This window comes from Drosophila grimshawi, unplaced genomic scaffold (genome assembly GCF_018153295.1).
Source record: "Drosophila grimshawi isolate 15287-2541.00 unplaced genomic scaffold, ASM1815329v1 contig_1377, whole genome shotgun sequence".
Taxonomy (NCBI): Eukaryota; Metazoa; Arthropoda; class Insecta; order Diptera; family Drosophilidae; genus Drosophila; species Drosophila grimshawi.
The window spans coordinates 12,614,904-12,631,283 of NW_025062900.1; the positions used below are offsets into that span (position 1 = coordinate 12,614,904).

General features: G+C 40.7%; 1 protein-coding gene across 1 annotated transcript in view; it reads right to left on the reverse strand.

Moving 5' to 3' along the window:
- Positions 1–1,865: 1,865 nt before the first annotated feature.
- The window catches only part of LOC6562609 (secreted 45 kDa protein), a 28,572-nt gene continuing 14,057 nt past the window's right edge, over positions 1,866–16,380 (reverse strand). The window contains exons 2-5 of the mRNA XM_032736297.1: positions 4,234–4,791; positions 3,875–4,075; positions 2,902–3,580; positions 1,866–2,574 (exon numbers count right to left, since the gene is read on the reverse strand). Coding sequence (XP_032592188.1) covers positions 2,108–2,574; positions 2,902–3,580; positions 3,875–4,075; positions 4,234–4,791 — 1,905 coding nt within the window. The 3' untranslated portion in view covers positions 1,866–2,107. The remainder of the gene's footprint in view (positions 2,575–2,901; positions 3,581–3,874; positions 4,076–4,233; positions 4,792–16,380) is intronic.

Here is a 16,380-nt window from a genome sequence, read left to right on the forward strand (position 1 = left end):
TGTGTATGTGCTGAGCAAAATCACAGCGGAAATTTAATCGTTCAAAGTTTGAGGGCAATTGAATTACATTAATGTATGCTACGGGTTTGTGAAAATGCTATGGGCCGAGATTTGTCAAAGATATCCAATTTCAAGTGAGGTTTTGGGAGTACTGTACCATAATCTTGTATAGGTTGTGAGTTGACCGGTTGAAGTCTAGATAAGCATGCAGCATTATCAAGCTGCAGGCCACAAATAACAGAATACAGTTTGAGAAGAATTGGAACACAACTGAAATGAAAGATTGATGTCAGTATTTAATATACATATAATTCTCATAAATTCTTTATTAAGTCGACTTTTAAAATGTTTTGTTTTGTTTTGTTTTTCGTTTTCGTTTTCGGACTTTTTAATTAGTTTACTTTTCTATGCAAATACCGATCAATCATATTATAGTTAATAAATTTTAGTTATCGTTATTATAATTATCGTTTTGACTGGCAAGCAATTCATCGAACTTAATTCCTTTCCCTCCGTTTCGTAATTAATATTTATTTATTTGTTGATTAAATACGTTTTGTATTTTATTATATTATTAAATTCTATAACTTGCTTTGCATAGCGGTTTCTCATCTCGATCTTAACTGATTTGCGCCTCATTCGATTTTTAATTTAATTTCGGTTTTTGGTATCGTTATTTTTACATGCACATTTATAGTTGCAAAAAACATTTATGGCTATTTTGTATTTAAATATTTTATCTCGTATTTCGTATGTATATCAATAATTGAAAACAAAAACCAATGAACAACATAAGTTCGATTTAGATAATTACATAATAAAGAAAATAATAAAAATGGAACAGTGCTCAATGAAAAACTAGGCACAGGTTTAAAATATTAATAAAGAAACAAACTAAAAACTACGAAATGATTTTAAGAGATACAAATTCTGTTTTAAATTTTCATATTTTTTTTGTTTTGTTTTTTAAATACACATATACCAACTTTTATGTCCCGTTATTTGCCTTATATTTTTTACACATATTAATTTTTTATTTTTGTTTTAATTTTTAGCTTAGTTTCTTTTTTGTAATAATTTCTGAAAGTATCACCCTGTGTTTTCTCATAGTTTCCCATATATTTTAAATAATGTCCATTTCTTGTTTGTTTTTTTGTTTGTTGCCTTAAAATGTGTTTTATCTTTTCGTCTCTCTGCTGATTCGCCTTAAAATTTACAACAATATTCCAACTTAATTACATACAATACATTATTATATATATATTTGTTTCTTTTTTTTTGTGGTTTTCATTTCATTCATTTTTTAACAAATCGCGTACTTCAAACTGGGCCGGAAATTGCCGCTCCGTCGGGAGCATAAAAACGTAATTATGTTTTTATTAAAATTTCAACAAAAACTTGAACGCAATGCAAGTGTGTGATTGGGTGTGGCTATTGTAGATTTACTTTTAGTAGACACTGTAGTAAGTTGAATTGCTGATTTCTTTTCATATTTTGTATTTATGTATCAGTTTACCGTTTTCAAGTTCAATGACTTGCTAAAATAAAAGACGAGGCAAGGAAATTATTATTATATTATAAAATAAAAGGAACATTTCATAATATTTGTTTAGTATTTTTAAAACTGTTGCGAGCTTTTGAACTATGAACAATAAACTGATTTGCTGCTTCGATAATTGCAATATTTACGGATTGATTTTTGGTATGTTTTTTTTTGTTTTAAATCGTTTGCGTTACCGTTATTTCTATTTTGAATATGCTTTACGTAGTTTGAAGGAAAAAACACTTAAAATGCTTGTTAAAACGAACTTTTTTGACTATTTTTTTGTTGTTGTTATTGTTGTTGTTTATTTTTTCGTTTTGTTTTTGTTTTGCTTGTATGCTTTGACTATTTTCTGCTTTCTAATTTGCTTAGTTGCTGTGTGCTATTGGTGTTATTGTTGTTGTTGCTGTTGTTGCAGTGTGTAATTCAATTTAAATTTAAATTTAAATAGGAACAACCCGAGCGCGCCTCGCGTCTCTTGGGTTTGGAAAGAGTGCCCCAATGTCTGCACATCTACCCCTGCCACGGCCACGGCCACGGCCACGCCAACGCCCACAGCCACGCCTACTGCTGCTGGACGAGCAGCTGCTCCACCTGGTCAGCGGTGCGTAGCAGAAACGCCGCACTCTCCCTATACGCCGAAATAACCTGCCGGGCAGCGGTCACCTCGTTGGGGCTCAGCTTGTGTGGGAGAATTGGCGCCACTCGGGAGCAGTTGGCATCACCGGACGCGGAGAGCAGCTGTTGCTGTTGTTGTTGCTGCTGTTGTTGTTGTTGCTGCTGTTGCTGCTGCTGCTGTTGTTGCTGTTGTTGCTGTTGTTGTTGCTGCTGTTGTTGTTGCAGCTGCTGCAGCTGCTGTGTGGCGGTGACCAGAGCATTGTTGTTGCTGGCATTGCTGAGTGTGGCCAGATTGGCGGCACTCAGCTGTGCGCTGACCGTGTTGCTGTTGTTGTTGTTGTTGCTGCTGCTACTGCTGCCGGCGATGCCAACACCCAGTGACGTCGGCTTCATGGAGAGATCGGTGGGCGTAACTGCAAAGAGAAGTTTGAGTTTATTATGTGCTGCACGGTCTAAAGTGATCTTGAAATTTAACTCATGCTCTAATGACAACTCGCTTTAAGCTGCTAGCTGCTAGACATGCTTCAGATCCTTTACAACACTTAAGACAATTTTTAACTCACTTTATTTACTAAGTGATTTCCATTACGGTTTCTTTGGTAAATAATGTTTTAACTCAAGTATAATTTACTTTGATTATCTCTGCAAAGTTGTGAACATTTTTTTAGCTGCTTTAGGCATTTATTTGTGTATTTTTTTATTTTTTTCAATTAGATCTACAGCTTTGTTATTGGACTTACCATTACCCAGGCCGGCGACACCGGGAAAGTAGCCAGGATAGCTGGGCGCTCGACCGGCTGCAACAGCCGCTGCCGCTGCTGCCGCCACAAAAGGCGAGGCCGCCGAGGGCGAGCTGAAGTCCGTGGTATAGGGGCTGCTGGAGGGCAGGCCGGCACCATTTGATGCCCCACCAGCGCCGTTGGCCAGCGTCAAGCCAGTCATACTCGTGCCGCCAACGCTGGCATTCGAGCTCAAGGCCAGCGGTGAGCTGCGCGCCGAGCTCATGCCACCAGTGCCGCCGCCAGCAGCACCACTAGTGCTGTTGCCGCCTGCACTGCCAGCACCAGCCAAATTGGCAACGCCTCCAAACGCTGCGTCCGCGTGCTCCGAGTTGGGCGTGGATCGGGCAAAGCCCACGGCGCTGACAAAGGGCAACGCAGCAGCTGCCACACTGGTCAGGCCAGCCGCATCGGCTGCCGTGCAGGTGACGGTTGCCGCGTTGCTCGAGGATGTGGAGCTGGTGCCGGCAACAGCGGCAGCAGCTGCTGCGGCAACAACGCTGCCCGGCGCTGGCACCGCATGGGTAATCGGCTCCAGGCCAATGCGCATTCGCTTTGCGTTCATGGACTCATTTTCGCAGGCGATCGCCAGGATCTGTTCCGCCTGCACGGACGTCAAGTGAGCGGGAGTTGGTCGGGTCTGCAACAATGGATATTAACATATATGAGAAATGGTGAGAATGGATTCCTAAAAAAATTAAGTTGTACTTTAAGAAAGTGGAGTTAGTTGTAGTTAGGAGTGAAGTTAGAGAAGTGAAGATAATTGAGGCAGATTCATCAGCTTCTCATATCCAAAAATAAATGTAATTGACTGTTTATGTAGGTATTCATTAGGTATGAACCTAACAATAGATCCAGAGTTATATGCTGTTCCAGCACTTTGTTTCTGCTAAGGCTAATTAAAATATAAAAAAAAACTTTGTCTATCACTCACCGTGTTCTCCCAGCCGTCTCGTGTCTTCTTGTTGCGTCGGCACGACTTGAGATAGGTGCGAATGCGTTTGCGGGAACGATCGCTGAACTCGGGAAATTGTCGAGCGCACGAATCGATGATGGCTTGGATCTTTTCCTTTGGCTGCTTGGAGATGGGTATAATGCGGTCCAGGTTCTCGTCCACAAACAAGCGTACAAACATCTGCAAGGCAAGGGGATCGATATGAGTAACAAACAATTCTTGGACTTTTGGCCATTTGTGGTGGCTTCATTGGCAACGTTCGCATTACATTCCAACAGCTCTCTGAGGGAGATGAGTTCTCTCTCCCTCTCTCTCTATTACTCTCGCACTTTACTCACATTGAAGGCCTTGAGGCGCTCAGGATCGTGTGGCGTGGCCAGTTTCTCGTCCATTTTGTCATCGGAATCGTCCTCGGAAACCTCATCCTCTTCCTTCTGCCCCGATGAGTTGGTCTCATCCTGCGCCTCCATGGGCGATGGAGCATCCTGCCTGGGCACTGGAGACAACGAGCTATCCATTTTACTGGTGGCCGCCGCCACGGCCGCAGCATTCTGGGCAAGCGCGTTCTGATACTGCGCCCAGAGACCGCCCACCACACTAAGGTCGGGTCCCTCGGTGCCGTTCCGCACGGCCGTCGAGTTCTGGTAGTTCCAGGCGAGCAGCATTAGCTTCAGTTTATCGGCATCCTTCATGAGGCCCGCATATGCTTCGGACTCGCTGCTCACACCACCGCCCCCGCCGCCCAATCCGCTGGCAATGTCTAGTCCCAATACGCTGCCAGCACTGACAATGCCTCCAGCGCCGCCACCGCCATTGCCTCCTCCAACGCCACCGCCTCCTACACCGACAACACTGCTGGTATCGGTGCTTGTGGCCGGTGTTGCTGGTATGGTTTCCTGTGTTGGGTGGGAGGATTAAGAAACCAAGATGAGTTCAAGTTCAAATTTGAGCTTGGGGTTGGATAAAGAATCTAAGATGGGAACAGCTTCAAATTTGGGAAGTTTCAATGACCGCAGAAAGTTTTTTGGGACAGCATTCGATATATACCAAATCCAAATGATTAGAAGAGGTTTTGCTGAACTAAACCACCAAGTTCGTTAGACCATTAAAAAATGGGCGCAAAAAGCGTCAAAGAAGCGACTGCCAAGTTGCAAGCCAAGCAGCATCAAAGTTTTTCTTGGTCAAGATGAAAGTCCGGCCCGGTCTTCTTTTCTTTTCTTATTTTTATCCTACGAAATGGTATAATATTGTTTTTTTTTGCGTTCCTTTTATGCTGCACTGCAAATTAGTTGGCAAGTGAGTTGCGGGTGAGAGGGAGGGTTGAGGGGTGGGGAGCAGCAACGGCAAAATGGGGAACGCTTTTGGGTCTCTGCCATTTGCGGCGAGCATTGCTCTGATGAAGCATTTCGTCCTAGTTCAAGATGTTCTCAGTCATTTCCTGGACCCACCGCCTTTGGCTGTGGTTGCAGGACAGTGGTTAGGTTGGCTGCTTGCCTGCTCGCCTGCTTTGGAGCTTTTGGGGTTGGCTGGCATTCAGAATTTAAGTTATATACCATACGTCCAGACATTGCATAAGAAAAAGCAAGTACGAATATAGCAAACGACGCAAATGAAGTTTGAACACGGCTTCTAATTAACATTCAGTTGCAGCTAAGCTTTCTTTCTCTGTTCAGTCAAAAAGTCTGAACATCCGAATAGAAAAAGGTGTATGCACATTGATTAAGTGCTTGTTACTCCAAACAGCATAGGAAAAATGTTATTCACTGGTGGCATAAGCATAAGATTTAAGATAAAGTTCCAATGGAATCGATGCAATACCAATTTTAAAAAAATAGCAGTCTTATATTGGAAGTGGTATAAAATAACTTAGTCGATTCCACTTGTTGTTAAGAGATAATTTAAGATAAGGACTCTTTAAATAAAAAATAATGTTAATATGTGAAATATTTAATTATGCTTTGAATTTAAGTTTAATCTTCATAATGTAATCAAAAAAAAAAGACAATGCTTAAGTGTTAATTAAATGATTAAGTACAAAGACAGCAAACAGATTGCAATTTGAAATATTCTGTAGTAATGTCAATCTTTACTCCTAAAGTTAAGAGCTTCTGACTTGTTGGCAATATTTCACGAAAAGTGAAGCAACTTACTTAAAGCAACAATTCCCAAGTCAGTTTTCTAATCAAGCCAAAAGAAAACGAAATGGCAATTTGGATTTTGTCCACTGTCAAACGAAAGTTGCCAACATTGAAGATGTGCAACATGAGGCCAACTTGTGGGCGGTTTGGGTTAGGGGATTTTGGGGTTTCAGGGATTGTACAAGCCCTCTAGCTGGCAATTTCTTTTAGTTCGAGTTACCCTTTGCTTGAGGCAACGCTGGCGATTGAAGGAACGACCACATGAATAAGAAGAAAACGTACAAATTTTCCATTAATTAAAACGGTACAAGAAAAGCAACTGGGGAGTTGCTAAGCGGGGAGTCTAGGAAGATGGCCAGCACAAAGTCATTGGCCAAGCAAGCTGGACAGCGGGCGGCAGGAGTATCGGAGGGTGGTTAAGTCTGAGGCAAAGGAGCACAGCGACTAACATTTTTGTGAAGTTGAGGAACTCCGTCGGGAGACTTCTTTGTGCCATGGACTTGGTCTCGGCTTCTGTGTGTTTGTGTGTCTGTTAATGTGTGTGTGTGTGGGTTATGTACAAGTTTTTGACTTAGGAATTGGCTCAACTTTAGACTGGCATGTCTTAAGCTCATCCTAGGGCAACCTTGACTTTGCCGAGGAGGATGCGACTTGCAAAGCAATTTGTTGTGAGCTGTCAGTTCACAAGGCGTATGAGTAACACCTGCAAGACATACACAACATTCACACGTACGCACACCCACAGAGTTAGACATAAATCCGAGCATTTATTTCCATTGCCACAACATTTGGTGAGAGACGCAAGGAAGTCGCTTTTGAAGTTTTCTCTGGGTGTGGGTGATGCAGACAAATTGTATCCCTTTTATAGTTGCGCCTAAGCGCACGGAGTTGCCAAGTCTGATGGCTGAAGTATGCGGGCTGTGGCAAAATCTAGAAATACAAGTTCAATGCAAAAAGTGAAAAGCGGGGGCTGCCTTCCTTTCTATTGCGCCTAAGAGTGGAATATAACTACAACCACACACAGCTCTGCCCGGCACAGCACAAATACAATGCCGAAAAGGCCTCTAAGCACACGCATAATGAATTATCAAGGACTCAAGTGTGTGCCAGTGTGGGAGAGTGTGAGTTTGTTGCTTGTGCCTGCCAACTGCCGATGACATATTTCACCCAGACTCAGCTCAGCCTGAGCTCCTAAAAGGCAGCTAAGAAAATTTGCGTTTAACTCATAAGTGCGTGAAAGGGTTGCCAACCCCATAGACCCCATCCCCTCATCCCCCATCCCTCACCCTTTACCCCTCACACCTCATCCCTAACCCCAAACCCCCCTAAACTAAACTGAACTGTGCTGAGCGGTTGCCTCTGTGCGCTGTCAAGGAAATTGTAGTTTAAATGAAATGGAAGTTGCTTTTATCAACGGCGCCGGCAGTAAGACAGGGCAGGCAGGCAGGGGTTGCTGCCACAAGGGTTGGGGTTAGTTGTGTGAGCGTGTGTGAGCTTTCTTAGAAGTTGTCTGCCTGCCTATGTGTGTGTGGGTTGTCGTATATAAATTAAAATGCCTAAACATATGCATTAGTTTTTGTCTCAGACTCCCACTCTATCTCCCTCTCATTCTCTCTCACCCTCCATGTCTCACTCGATATAGTGCCTCTTAGTCTTGGGGAGCTGTAAAGTTTTTGTGGTTACGACATTGGTTTTGGGGGGGTGATGGGTGTGAGGATGCTGCTTTTGAGACACGGGCAGGTCTGATGTCTGTCAGAGTCGTTCTAGCTCCTGAGAGCTGTGTGAGGGCTGGCAACTTAGTCTAATGAGAATTCGAAACTTAACTACGCAATCGTGCCGAAGAAATTAAAAGAAATTGCACATGATGTGCGGAGAGACGATATCGAAAGATACATTAATACACATATAGATATATACATATATATACATGTTCAGGCCAAAATGTGTACAGTTTCATCTAGCGAAGGGAAAGTCAAGATTTAAAAGAAGTGCAATAGAACAAATATTTGCTTCGCTTATTCAAACAAAGGCCAATTGCAAAGCTAAAAGACTTGAGCACTTGCCTCACATTTTCCACTGACCTCAGAAATCAACTGTGTGTGTGCAATTTATGGGCCATGGTCGAGTGTTGGCAAGTTCACAAGAAATGAAGTCGGAAACATAACGGAGAAAGATGCTGAAAATGCTTTTCAAAAGAGAAATATTTTGCAGGATTAGCTTAAGAGAAATTTATGGAAAATTTGAAATTCATTCGGAAATTTGTTAGCAACGTTGAATTTAAAAAATTAAATCGGTCGTATAGTAATATAAAAAACACAAAATATTTACAACTTTCTTAAAGCTAATTAACTATTTAGATTTGTACATATGAATTTCTGGTTGTTTATGTGGTAATATGGGATTCAGTAAGCCACATAAAAATTGTTCTATTCACGAATAATGTACCTGCTCCTTTTGGTTTAAACCAAATCTTTACAAAGCTCAGAGCAAATTTACCCAGGAAGCAACACCTTTTTAGAAGTATGATGCAACAGTCAACAGTTTTCATTTATTTTGGTCAATTAAATGACGTTTGAACACAACTCTTTGGGGTATCAATATGCACATGAATATTTGGCCAACAGCATTTCCATATGCATGTTTTCCATTTCAGTTTTTGGCTCTGATGCATTGCGTCATTTGGTGCCTGACGCATGAACCTGCAGTCTAAATGCATTATATGCATGTACTCTATATAACAATAAAATATATGAAGGATTTATATATATAAATAATATATATATATATATATATATATATATATATATATATATATAAAAGGTGGAGGCCCCGTTGGTAATCCCCTCCAACCGAAACCAAAACGTGAACGTTGGTCAAAGCAATTACAAAAATTGTTTGAACGCAGCATTCTTTTGGGCGATGTCGCCGGATGGGCAAAAGTTTTTCTAGTGGGTTGTCCACAAAAAGAAAACACAACAAACAGATTTGAAAATATATATAGAAAAAATCGGTAGGTGCAAACGTGGCTTGAAACCAGGAACAGGACAATGTTAAATTAGTTGCTAGTCATATTCATAGCCATTAGCAAAGAAACAGAGTTGAAAGTAAAGAGCGAATGGGATCGATAGAGGGATATAAAGTGGAATTTAGAGGGTCAACGGCTAATGGGAAAAATATGCTGGGCTATATGTAAAATATGAAAACCTGAAAAGCTGAAAGACAAATATTTACAAAGGTGTATTCATAGAAGTGAGTGAGGGAGTGGATAATATATAAACCTATTTTTGATTTAAATCTTAACTTAAAATATTGAAAATAACACCAAATATCACATATATTGATCATTTTTCAATTGAAATTTATATTCAGAATCTAAACATTCTTTATATCTTTGTGAATTTATAAAATAAGTTAATTCCGTATGCCACATGTACTTCCTTGCTAAAAACAGTCATTATCACTGGAAGTCTATGCTTGGATTGTTTGAAAAATATACGAAATGACAGTACATAACCTTCCATTTGTGTATGCTATAATTTGTTACCTTGAAATTATGTTAAATACTTAACAACTTCCTGGACAAACAGACATTTACCATACTCGCCCACTCTAATCAGCGACTGAACTTTGAATGTGGCAACGAAACCTTCGAACCGAAGCATAAAAATGCAATCTCCTCCAGCCAAAAGCGCCCACAAACCCACAAACAAAAAGCACCACCACCATCCGCAAATCCAATAAGCCCCATGCTGTTTGGCCCCACCACATCATAAACTAATCAGCCAGACAAGGTGCGGTACGTTTGCAGCACTAGAAGGCTAAATGTGCAGCAAGTGTTTGCTGGGCTGACTGTGTATGCAACACCAAACAAACGTCCCACTGAGGGCCGGACAACAAAATGTTGCATTGTTTATGAAGCATGGCAAATAATATTCGCGTGCCGCGTAAAAAGCGAAGCAGCTGCCCCTCGCAGCACCCGACACACCTATTGCACTTGTTGTTATTGTTGTTGTGCGATTGAGTGGCATGCAGCGTTAGTTACACTGCCACCCGAAAGTGTGCTGCACTTGCTACGTGGAAACAATTACACGCCCGTCGACGATTCAAACTTCTAACGTGATGTGAGCAACTTTGACCCGTTTTGTGGAAAGTCGCTGGAAAAAAAGCATATATTGGAAAAAATATTGGGGGTGGCGATTTTGGTGGCATACGCCTTTATATAAATATTGCTTATTTTTTTTAGTTTTCGATTTTACTGTATATAATGCAGCCTATGGATGGGTGTTTCTGGTCAAAAATGGTAAACCAAAACATCATCAATGCTATCAAATGCAAAGTGAGCTAGGTATGCATTGAATGGAGGATGGGCGAGGGAGGCAAAGGGAAAAGGTTGCACACACTAAGCCGTCGATGCCATTTTATGTTGCACATTTGTGTTTGTTGTTGTGTACATATAAAGAGAAGGGTATCAGAACTACATTAGCTGTTTTGTTAGGTTATTTCGGATATTGCTTTCTAGTTTTCTTGGCCAATGCAACAGATTTTTTTGGGGGCGGTTAATCAACTAACCCATTGTTAAAAGAAAGTGCTGGGGACGCCAATGACATAGGGTTGGATTCACTAAAAAAATGAAAGGTAAATTCCAACGGTAACTCTTAAAATGTATGAATGGTGCACGCGGCGTATGAGTACTTCCCGTTGCCATAGCCAGCACAAATGGTAACTGAAAGGTCTGACATATACATAAAAGCAAAACATGCAGAAGATGATTTGAAAAGAATGAACTACATGCTAGGAGAAATATGCTGTAGGAAACAGTAGAAATGCACATAAATCTATGGCTATGTGTGCTGTTTCTGCTGATTTTGTTAAACATAATTTAATTATTTCGATAAATTATATAAATCGAATTAATTTCAATTTGGTTTTGCAGATATTGTTCACAGTTAAGAAAACTACAAGTTCAGTTATCCATTAAGCCATTAATTATAATTGGAATTAATTTAATGTATGATTATTTCATCTAAACGCATTTTTGGTATAGATATTCGATCATATTAAAATCAAGCCTTAAATAGTGATTCAATTCCCAACCCTACCACAAACTGTCTGCATAGTAGAATCAAAGAACTTTAGCTGCCATTATTCGCATGAATACGCAACTTAATATGTTTCCTCCCCAAAGACATTATTAATATTTCAATCATCAAGTCAAATTTCGCGTCATTCATTTCACGCACACACACAGACAATAATCTGAACCCCTTTTCACCTCGCTCTTTTGTGAACACTTGGCCCATTCTGCAACAGAAATTGAAACATAATATTGTCAGACATTGAGGCCCATTTCCTCAGTGACCGCAACAACTTTGCCGGACTCCTCAGTCCGGCCACTTAACCGCAGTCCGCCACACCTCCCAGCTCCCTCTTTCCCAGCTGTCGAGAGGTGCGTAAATGAAAAAAGAAAAAAAAATACGCCTACAAGTATGTAAAGTTTTGTTGCCATATGTTCCGGGGATGCCCCACGGACCAGTAACGTAGCTTGGCGACCAAAAAAAAAAAAAGAGGAGAAACACTCAAACAACAACAACAAGGGCAGACAGAGAGAAACCTTTTGCCGTGAACGCTGCGATTTTTACGCTTTTTGCACTTTTCATTTGTCAGTTTTCAACTTTTGTGTTTCATTTTGTTTGTTGTTCACAACAACAGGAGCAAATCCAGCAGAGGCAGCAGAGCTGTAACAGCGGCAGAAACTATGCGCGGCTATCGTGCTGCACACTGTGCAACATAGGCCCACATTTGGCTGCAGTGTTGTGCGTGTAAAAAAGAGAAAAACAGACACAAATGGCAATTGGTGCGCGCATATTTTTAAGGCGGAGCTTTTTTGGTCCTTTTTTCGCGCTGGCCACACGCACAACGCACTACGACTCTCTCACTGGGCAATGCCCGATGCCTGCCCAGCACCACAAACCTCACTCAGTGGCCCCCTCCATGCCCCTCAATCTGCGTATGTGTGTGTGTGTGTGTGTTTAAAAATATTACGCATACGCCGCGTGAAATACAAAAAACCGAAGCGTACAAGCGCGACTGCTGCCGACAAGCGGGGGGCATTATTATCAATGAGGCAATGCAGCAAAAAAGAAACGCAAGCCGAGTCTGGTTTACTCAGTCCACACACACACACACACACACAGTGTATGCAAAAAGTAGGCGTGCAACAAATGCGTAAGTGGGAGAGCAAAATAAAAAGTTGGGCCGGCTGGCTGCAGGACGCTGCATACAAGAAAATCTACTTACTCATCAGTCGGTCTTTTGACCACGCCAGACATCACAATTAATGCCAACCCACACAAACACACACACGCACTCACACACGCACTCGTACATACGCAAATGAGCTGGTGGCTGTTGTTGTTGGTGGGGGTGAGGCGGAAAAGGGGGCTAGTTAATGCCACCCACTTGCTGTTGGGTCGCTTGACGCTCGCCTCTCGCAATCCAATAATTTTAACGGCACACAGCAACAAAAATTGCATTTTATTTTTGGTTCTTGCCGCGTGCAACTCGTTGCAAGTGCATGGCAGGCTTTTGCTTTTAACCTTTCGCATTACGGTATTTTTTTTTCTTTTTTTTGTTTTGCTAATTTTTTTGCAACAAATCACTCATTCGCCACGTTTGCATAATGGGTCGTTAGTCAATGCATTAGCAGTGCGCTCAGATCCTGCCCCAAAGCCTGCTTGACAATGCACTGGGGGTAAGGGAAGTAGAGGGCTTTCACGAGTGGCGACTTTTCAAATGAGCTGCACGAAAGTAGGCAAATGTTTTGCATATAAATGGCCAGCATATTTGTGTTTTTAGTTGATAGAGTCCGGGATAGACGAACGCTTGTGGGGCAGTCTCTGCTAACTGCTTTCGATACAGAAATTATATCCAATATTTTGAGCAATATCGCAGTTTATTTGCTGTCCAACAACGATTCAAAAATGAAAGCACACAGCAGCAGAGCCAATGAGAGATACTTGATATAAATGAAAAGATGCCGTAAGTAAACTTACCCTAAACATATTTTGTTTTGCAATACAAATTTGACCTTTAAATCATGTTACAGAATTTATAATAACTCTTAAGATTAAGTCGAAGAACTTAACAACATTTTAGATTAAAAGCATAATTTAAATAATTTAAATAGCCCACAATTATAAAATTATTAAATTCGTCTAAAGTAATCTTAAATTTTAATTTACGCAATACAGCAAGAGATGCGCATTATATTAAAAAATAGCATAAAATGAGGACAACTTTACATATACAAATAAACAGACACATACACATCCAAAGTGCAGTTGATCGCATTGTCATTGTTGCCACATTGCATTTGGCCTGTGCGCTGGTTGCCAGCTGCCGTTCACGCCTAAAGTGCGAAATTTTCGCTTCCTAAAACGACGGCACGCACACATGGCGTATGCGTAACGTGCTGTCTGTCTGGTAGGTGGTCAAGTACATAAGGGTTGGGGCCATAGATTTCAGTTAACTGCAATGCAATGCCGACTACGTGTTGTCGTCAACAGTGTGCCTGCAGGACGAACAGAACAAGATGGGCGAACAACAATAACAACAACAATATCATCATGGGCAACAGCATCTTCATCAAACTCCATGATGAGGATTCATATGCAAATCTAGCACGCAAACCATCGTTAGACACAGAGACGGTTGGCTGACTGTCTAAGTCCAGAACGTTGCATCCTAGAAACAGGTAAAGTGCTGACAGATGAGGCGTGAAACGAGCGGCTGACAAGTGGGGCAAGGGAATCAGCAGTGTCTTAACAATAAGCGGCAGCTTATGCACTTTGCTTAGGCGCCCAAGCGACTCGACCTTTATCGAAAGGTTGATTTACTTCCAAATGGTACCCCTAAAAAAAAATAAAAAAATAAAAGCCCAAGCTGCATAAGGATATTGAGCAACATATTACAAAAAAAATATTTAATTGCCAAAAATTAGATTAGCGCAGAAATGCCAAAGGCATTAACAGAAATGATTGCAACTGATTCAATAAACATGAAAAATGCCATGTATGTTATTATTATATAAAATGCCAGAAATTTATATAAAATATGCAAGAAATAAAATATATATTAAAATAGCGTACAATAAATAAAATAAAGGATGAGTTAATTCAAATAGAATATGGCTTTGGGCAGGGCTGCTTTATTAATGCAGCACTGATTTTCCTATATGCCCCTCATATTTGATAAAAAATCGCATACACGTCGTATACGCAATGTGCGCAAGCGAGTTTTTTATAAACCTATTTTGTAAAAAATTATTTGAATATGCAAATACCCAAAAAATGACATATACAATTTTCTATACACAAATATATTTTTTTAATTTTTAAATTTACTTCCATTGTGCTCTTTTTTGCATGTAAATTTTAGCACATTGCGAAAAAGCTATGCACACTGCTTTATGTTGCTGACTGTATTGCAGCGAATGCTAGCTATCAAATATTTAATGCATGAAATATTAAACAAACTAAAATTTGCGTACGAAAAATCATCATATAAAAAATGATATAAAGAAAATATAATATATATACATATGTATGCGCATATGTGTCTATATAATTTTTGGTCTCTTGTGCTGTTGCAGTTGGTGAGGGAGGGCACATTTACCACTGATTGATGCGTTGCTGCCTTTGACAGTTTTTGGCGGTCGTGTACCAATAAATGTTTTTTTATAAAAGCTAAACAATACCTAACAAAAAAATCTTGTTCTCTATATGTTTGCATATATTAAACATGTATACGGAATGTTGAGAATAAAATAGGTATTAAGCCAGGAGTGCATACCAAATATTTATGCAGTACAGATAAATTAGGCAATAGTAAGGTGCTAAGATCTGTATGCTTTAAAATTATTTATGAATTTAAATCCTCTAAAAATATAACTGTAAATGTAATTCTAATTATTAATTTTGTAAGATTACATTAATAACAATCAGATAATATTTATATGACAAGCTATAAATATTAAAATTAAGATTATTTTCTTTTAGTCCGGCTTTTAACTCATTGTTGCATTTTATTATTTATTGCATTTCAACGGAGGGCCACTAATTCAAGCACTATTTTGCCACTGACAAATGTAAAAACCTCGTTAGAAAAATCCCATTAAATGGCACTCTTTCGTCTTTCTACCCGGCGAATGCTGAGCAATGCGGAAAATCAAATTCAACTTCCATAGCGAGTTCTGACTCTTTGCTCATTGCAATTTGGTGTGACTCACAGCTAGGCTGAGTGACTAGATTCCCCCACTGACAACGTCTCCAATCGAAACAAATCATAATCAAATCGAATTTCTGTTGATTTTCATTCGTAAAGACAGAATCCCAGGGAGTGGGCCCAAGTTGGAAGAGGCACTCTTTCCCAGAACTCAAGATAACTAAATAGAACGAGATGAAGCCAAATGTAGCCAAGTTCCTGGTCAGGTGCAGGGTGCGGAGTACGGGGTACAGGGTGCAGCACCAAGCCAAAAGCAAATCTCAAAAAGAGGAAATAAAAGAAAAATCGCACATAAAATTGATGATAAACCGTTCCAAATAATATTTTTTCTCTTTCTTTTCGTCTTCTTTAACAGAATCCGCAGGGGCAGTATTCAGCCAGGGTAGCTGCTGGGCCAAGTTTAGCACCCATCTCCCCACACCCTTCTCTTTTTCTCATCTTACCCTGGGCCAAGCTGCGTTGCCCCAACTCCGAGGCGCTGGATGTGCTAGCGACGTTGGCAAGGAAAGGCTCAGAAGTCTGAGGGCAAAATGATGAATTATTTGCTGCCTCTTTCGTTAGGCGTCAAAGTTTAGTATAGCAAAAGAGGAAGGGAATGGGAAAGGGGGGCGGGGAAGGGGGTGTGGGGTGTGGGGGTTACTGGCGCTGGGATCTGCGCAAAAACATAAAAAATAAAGGGGAGAATGCCAAACAAACGTTTCAGAGGTGGACCCAAAAAACCCCTTAGTCCCCGAACCACCGCGCCAGAGCTGCGCCGTTGCCGCCAGCGCCAAACGTTTTTGACACAATTTGTGCCACTGTCTGTGGGCGGTTGGATGGTTTGGGGGAGTGGATGTGTGGTCTGAGTTGGGTTCTGTCTGCTGCTTGAATGATTTTTAAACGAGGCAAGAAATCCCAAAAGATGCGGCAAACGTTTTGTTGTTTTTGTTGTTGTTGAGTTCACGTGGGTTTTCTCTTTGCTTTCTTTCATTTTGCCAATTCTCCTTTTTTCGGGTGATATTTTTTGGTAAAAATGGGCGCCCCTTTTTTTCGCCAGCTAGATAATACAACAAACATTTTGCAACA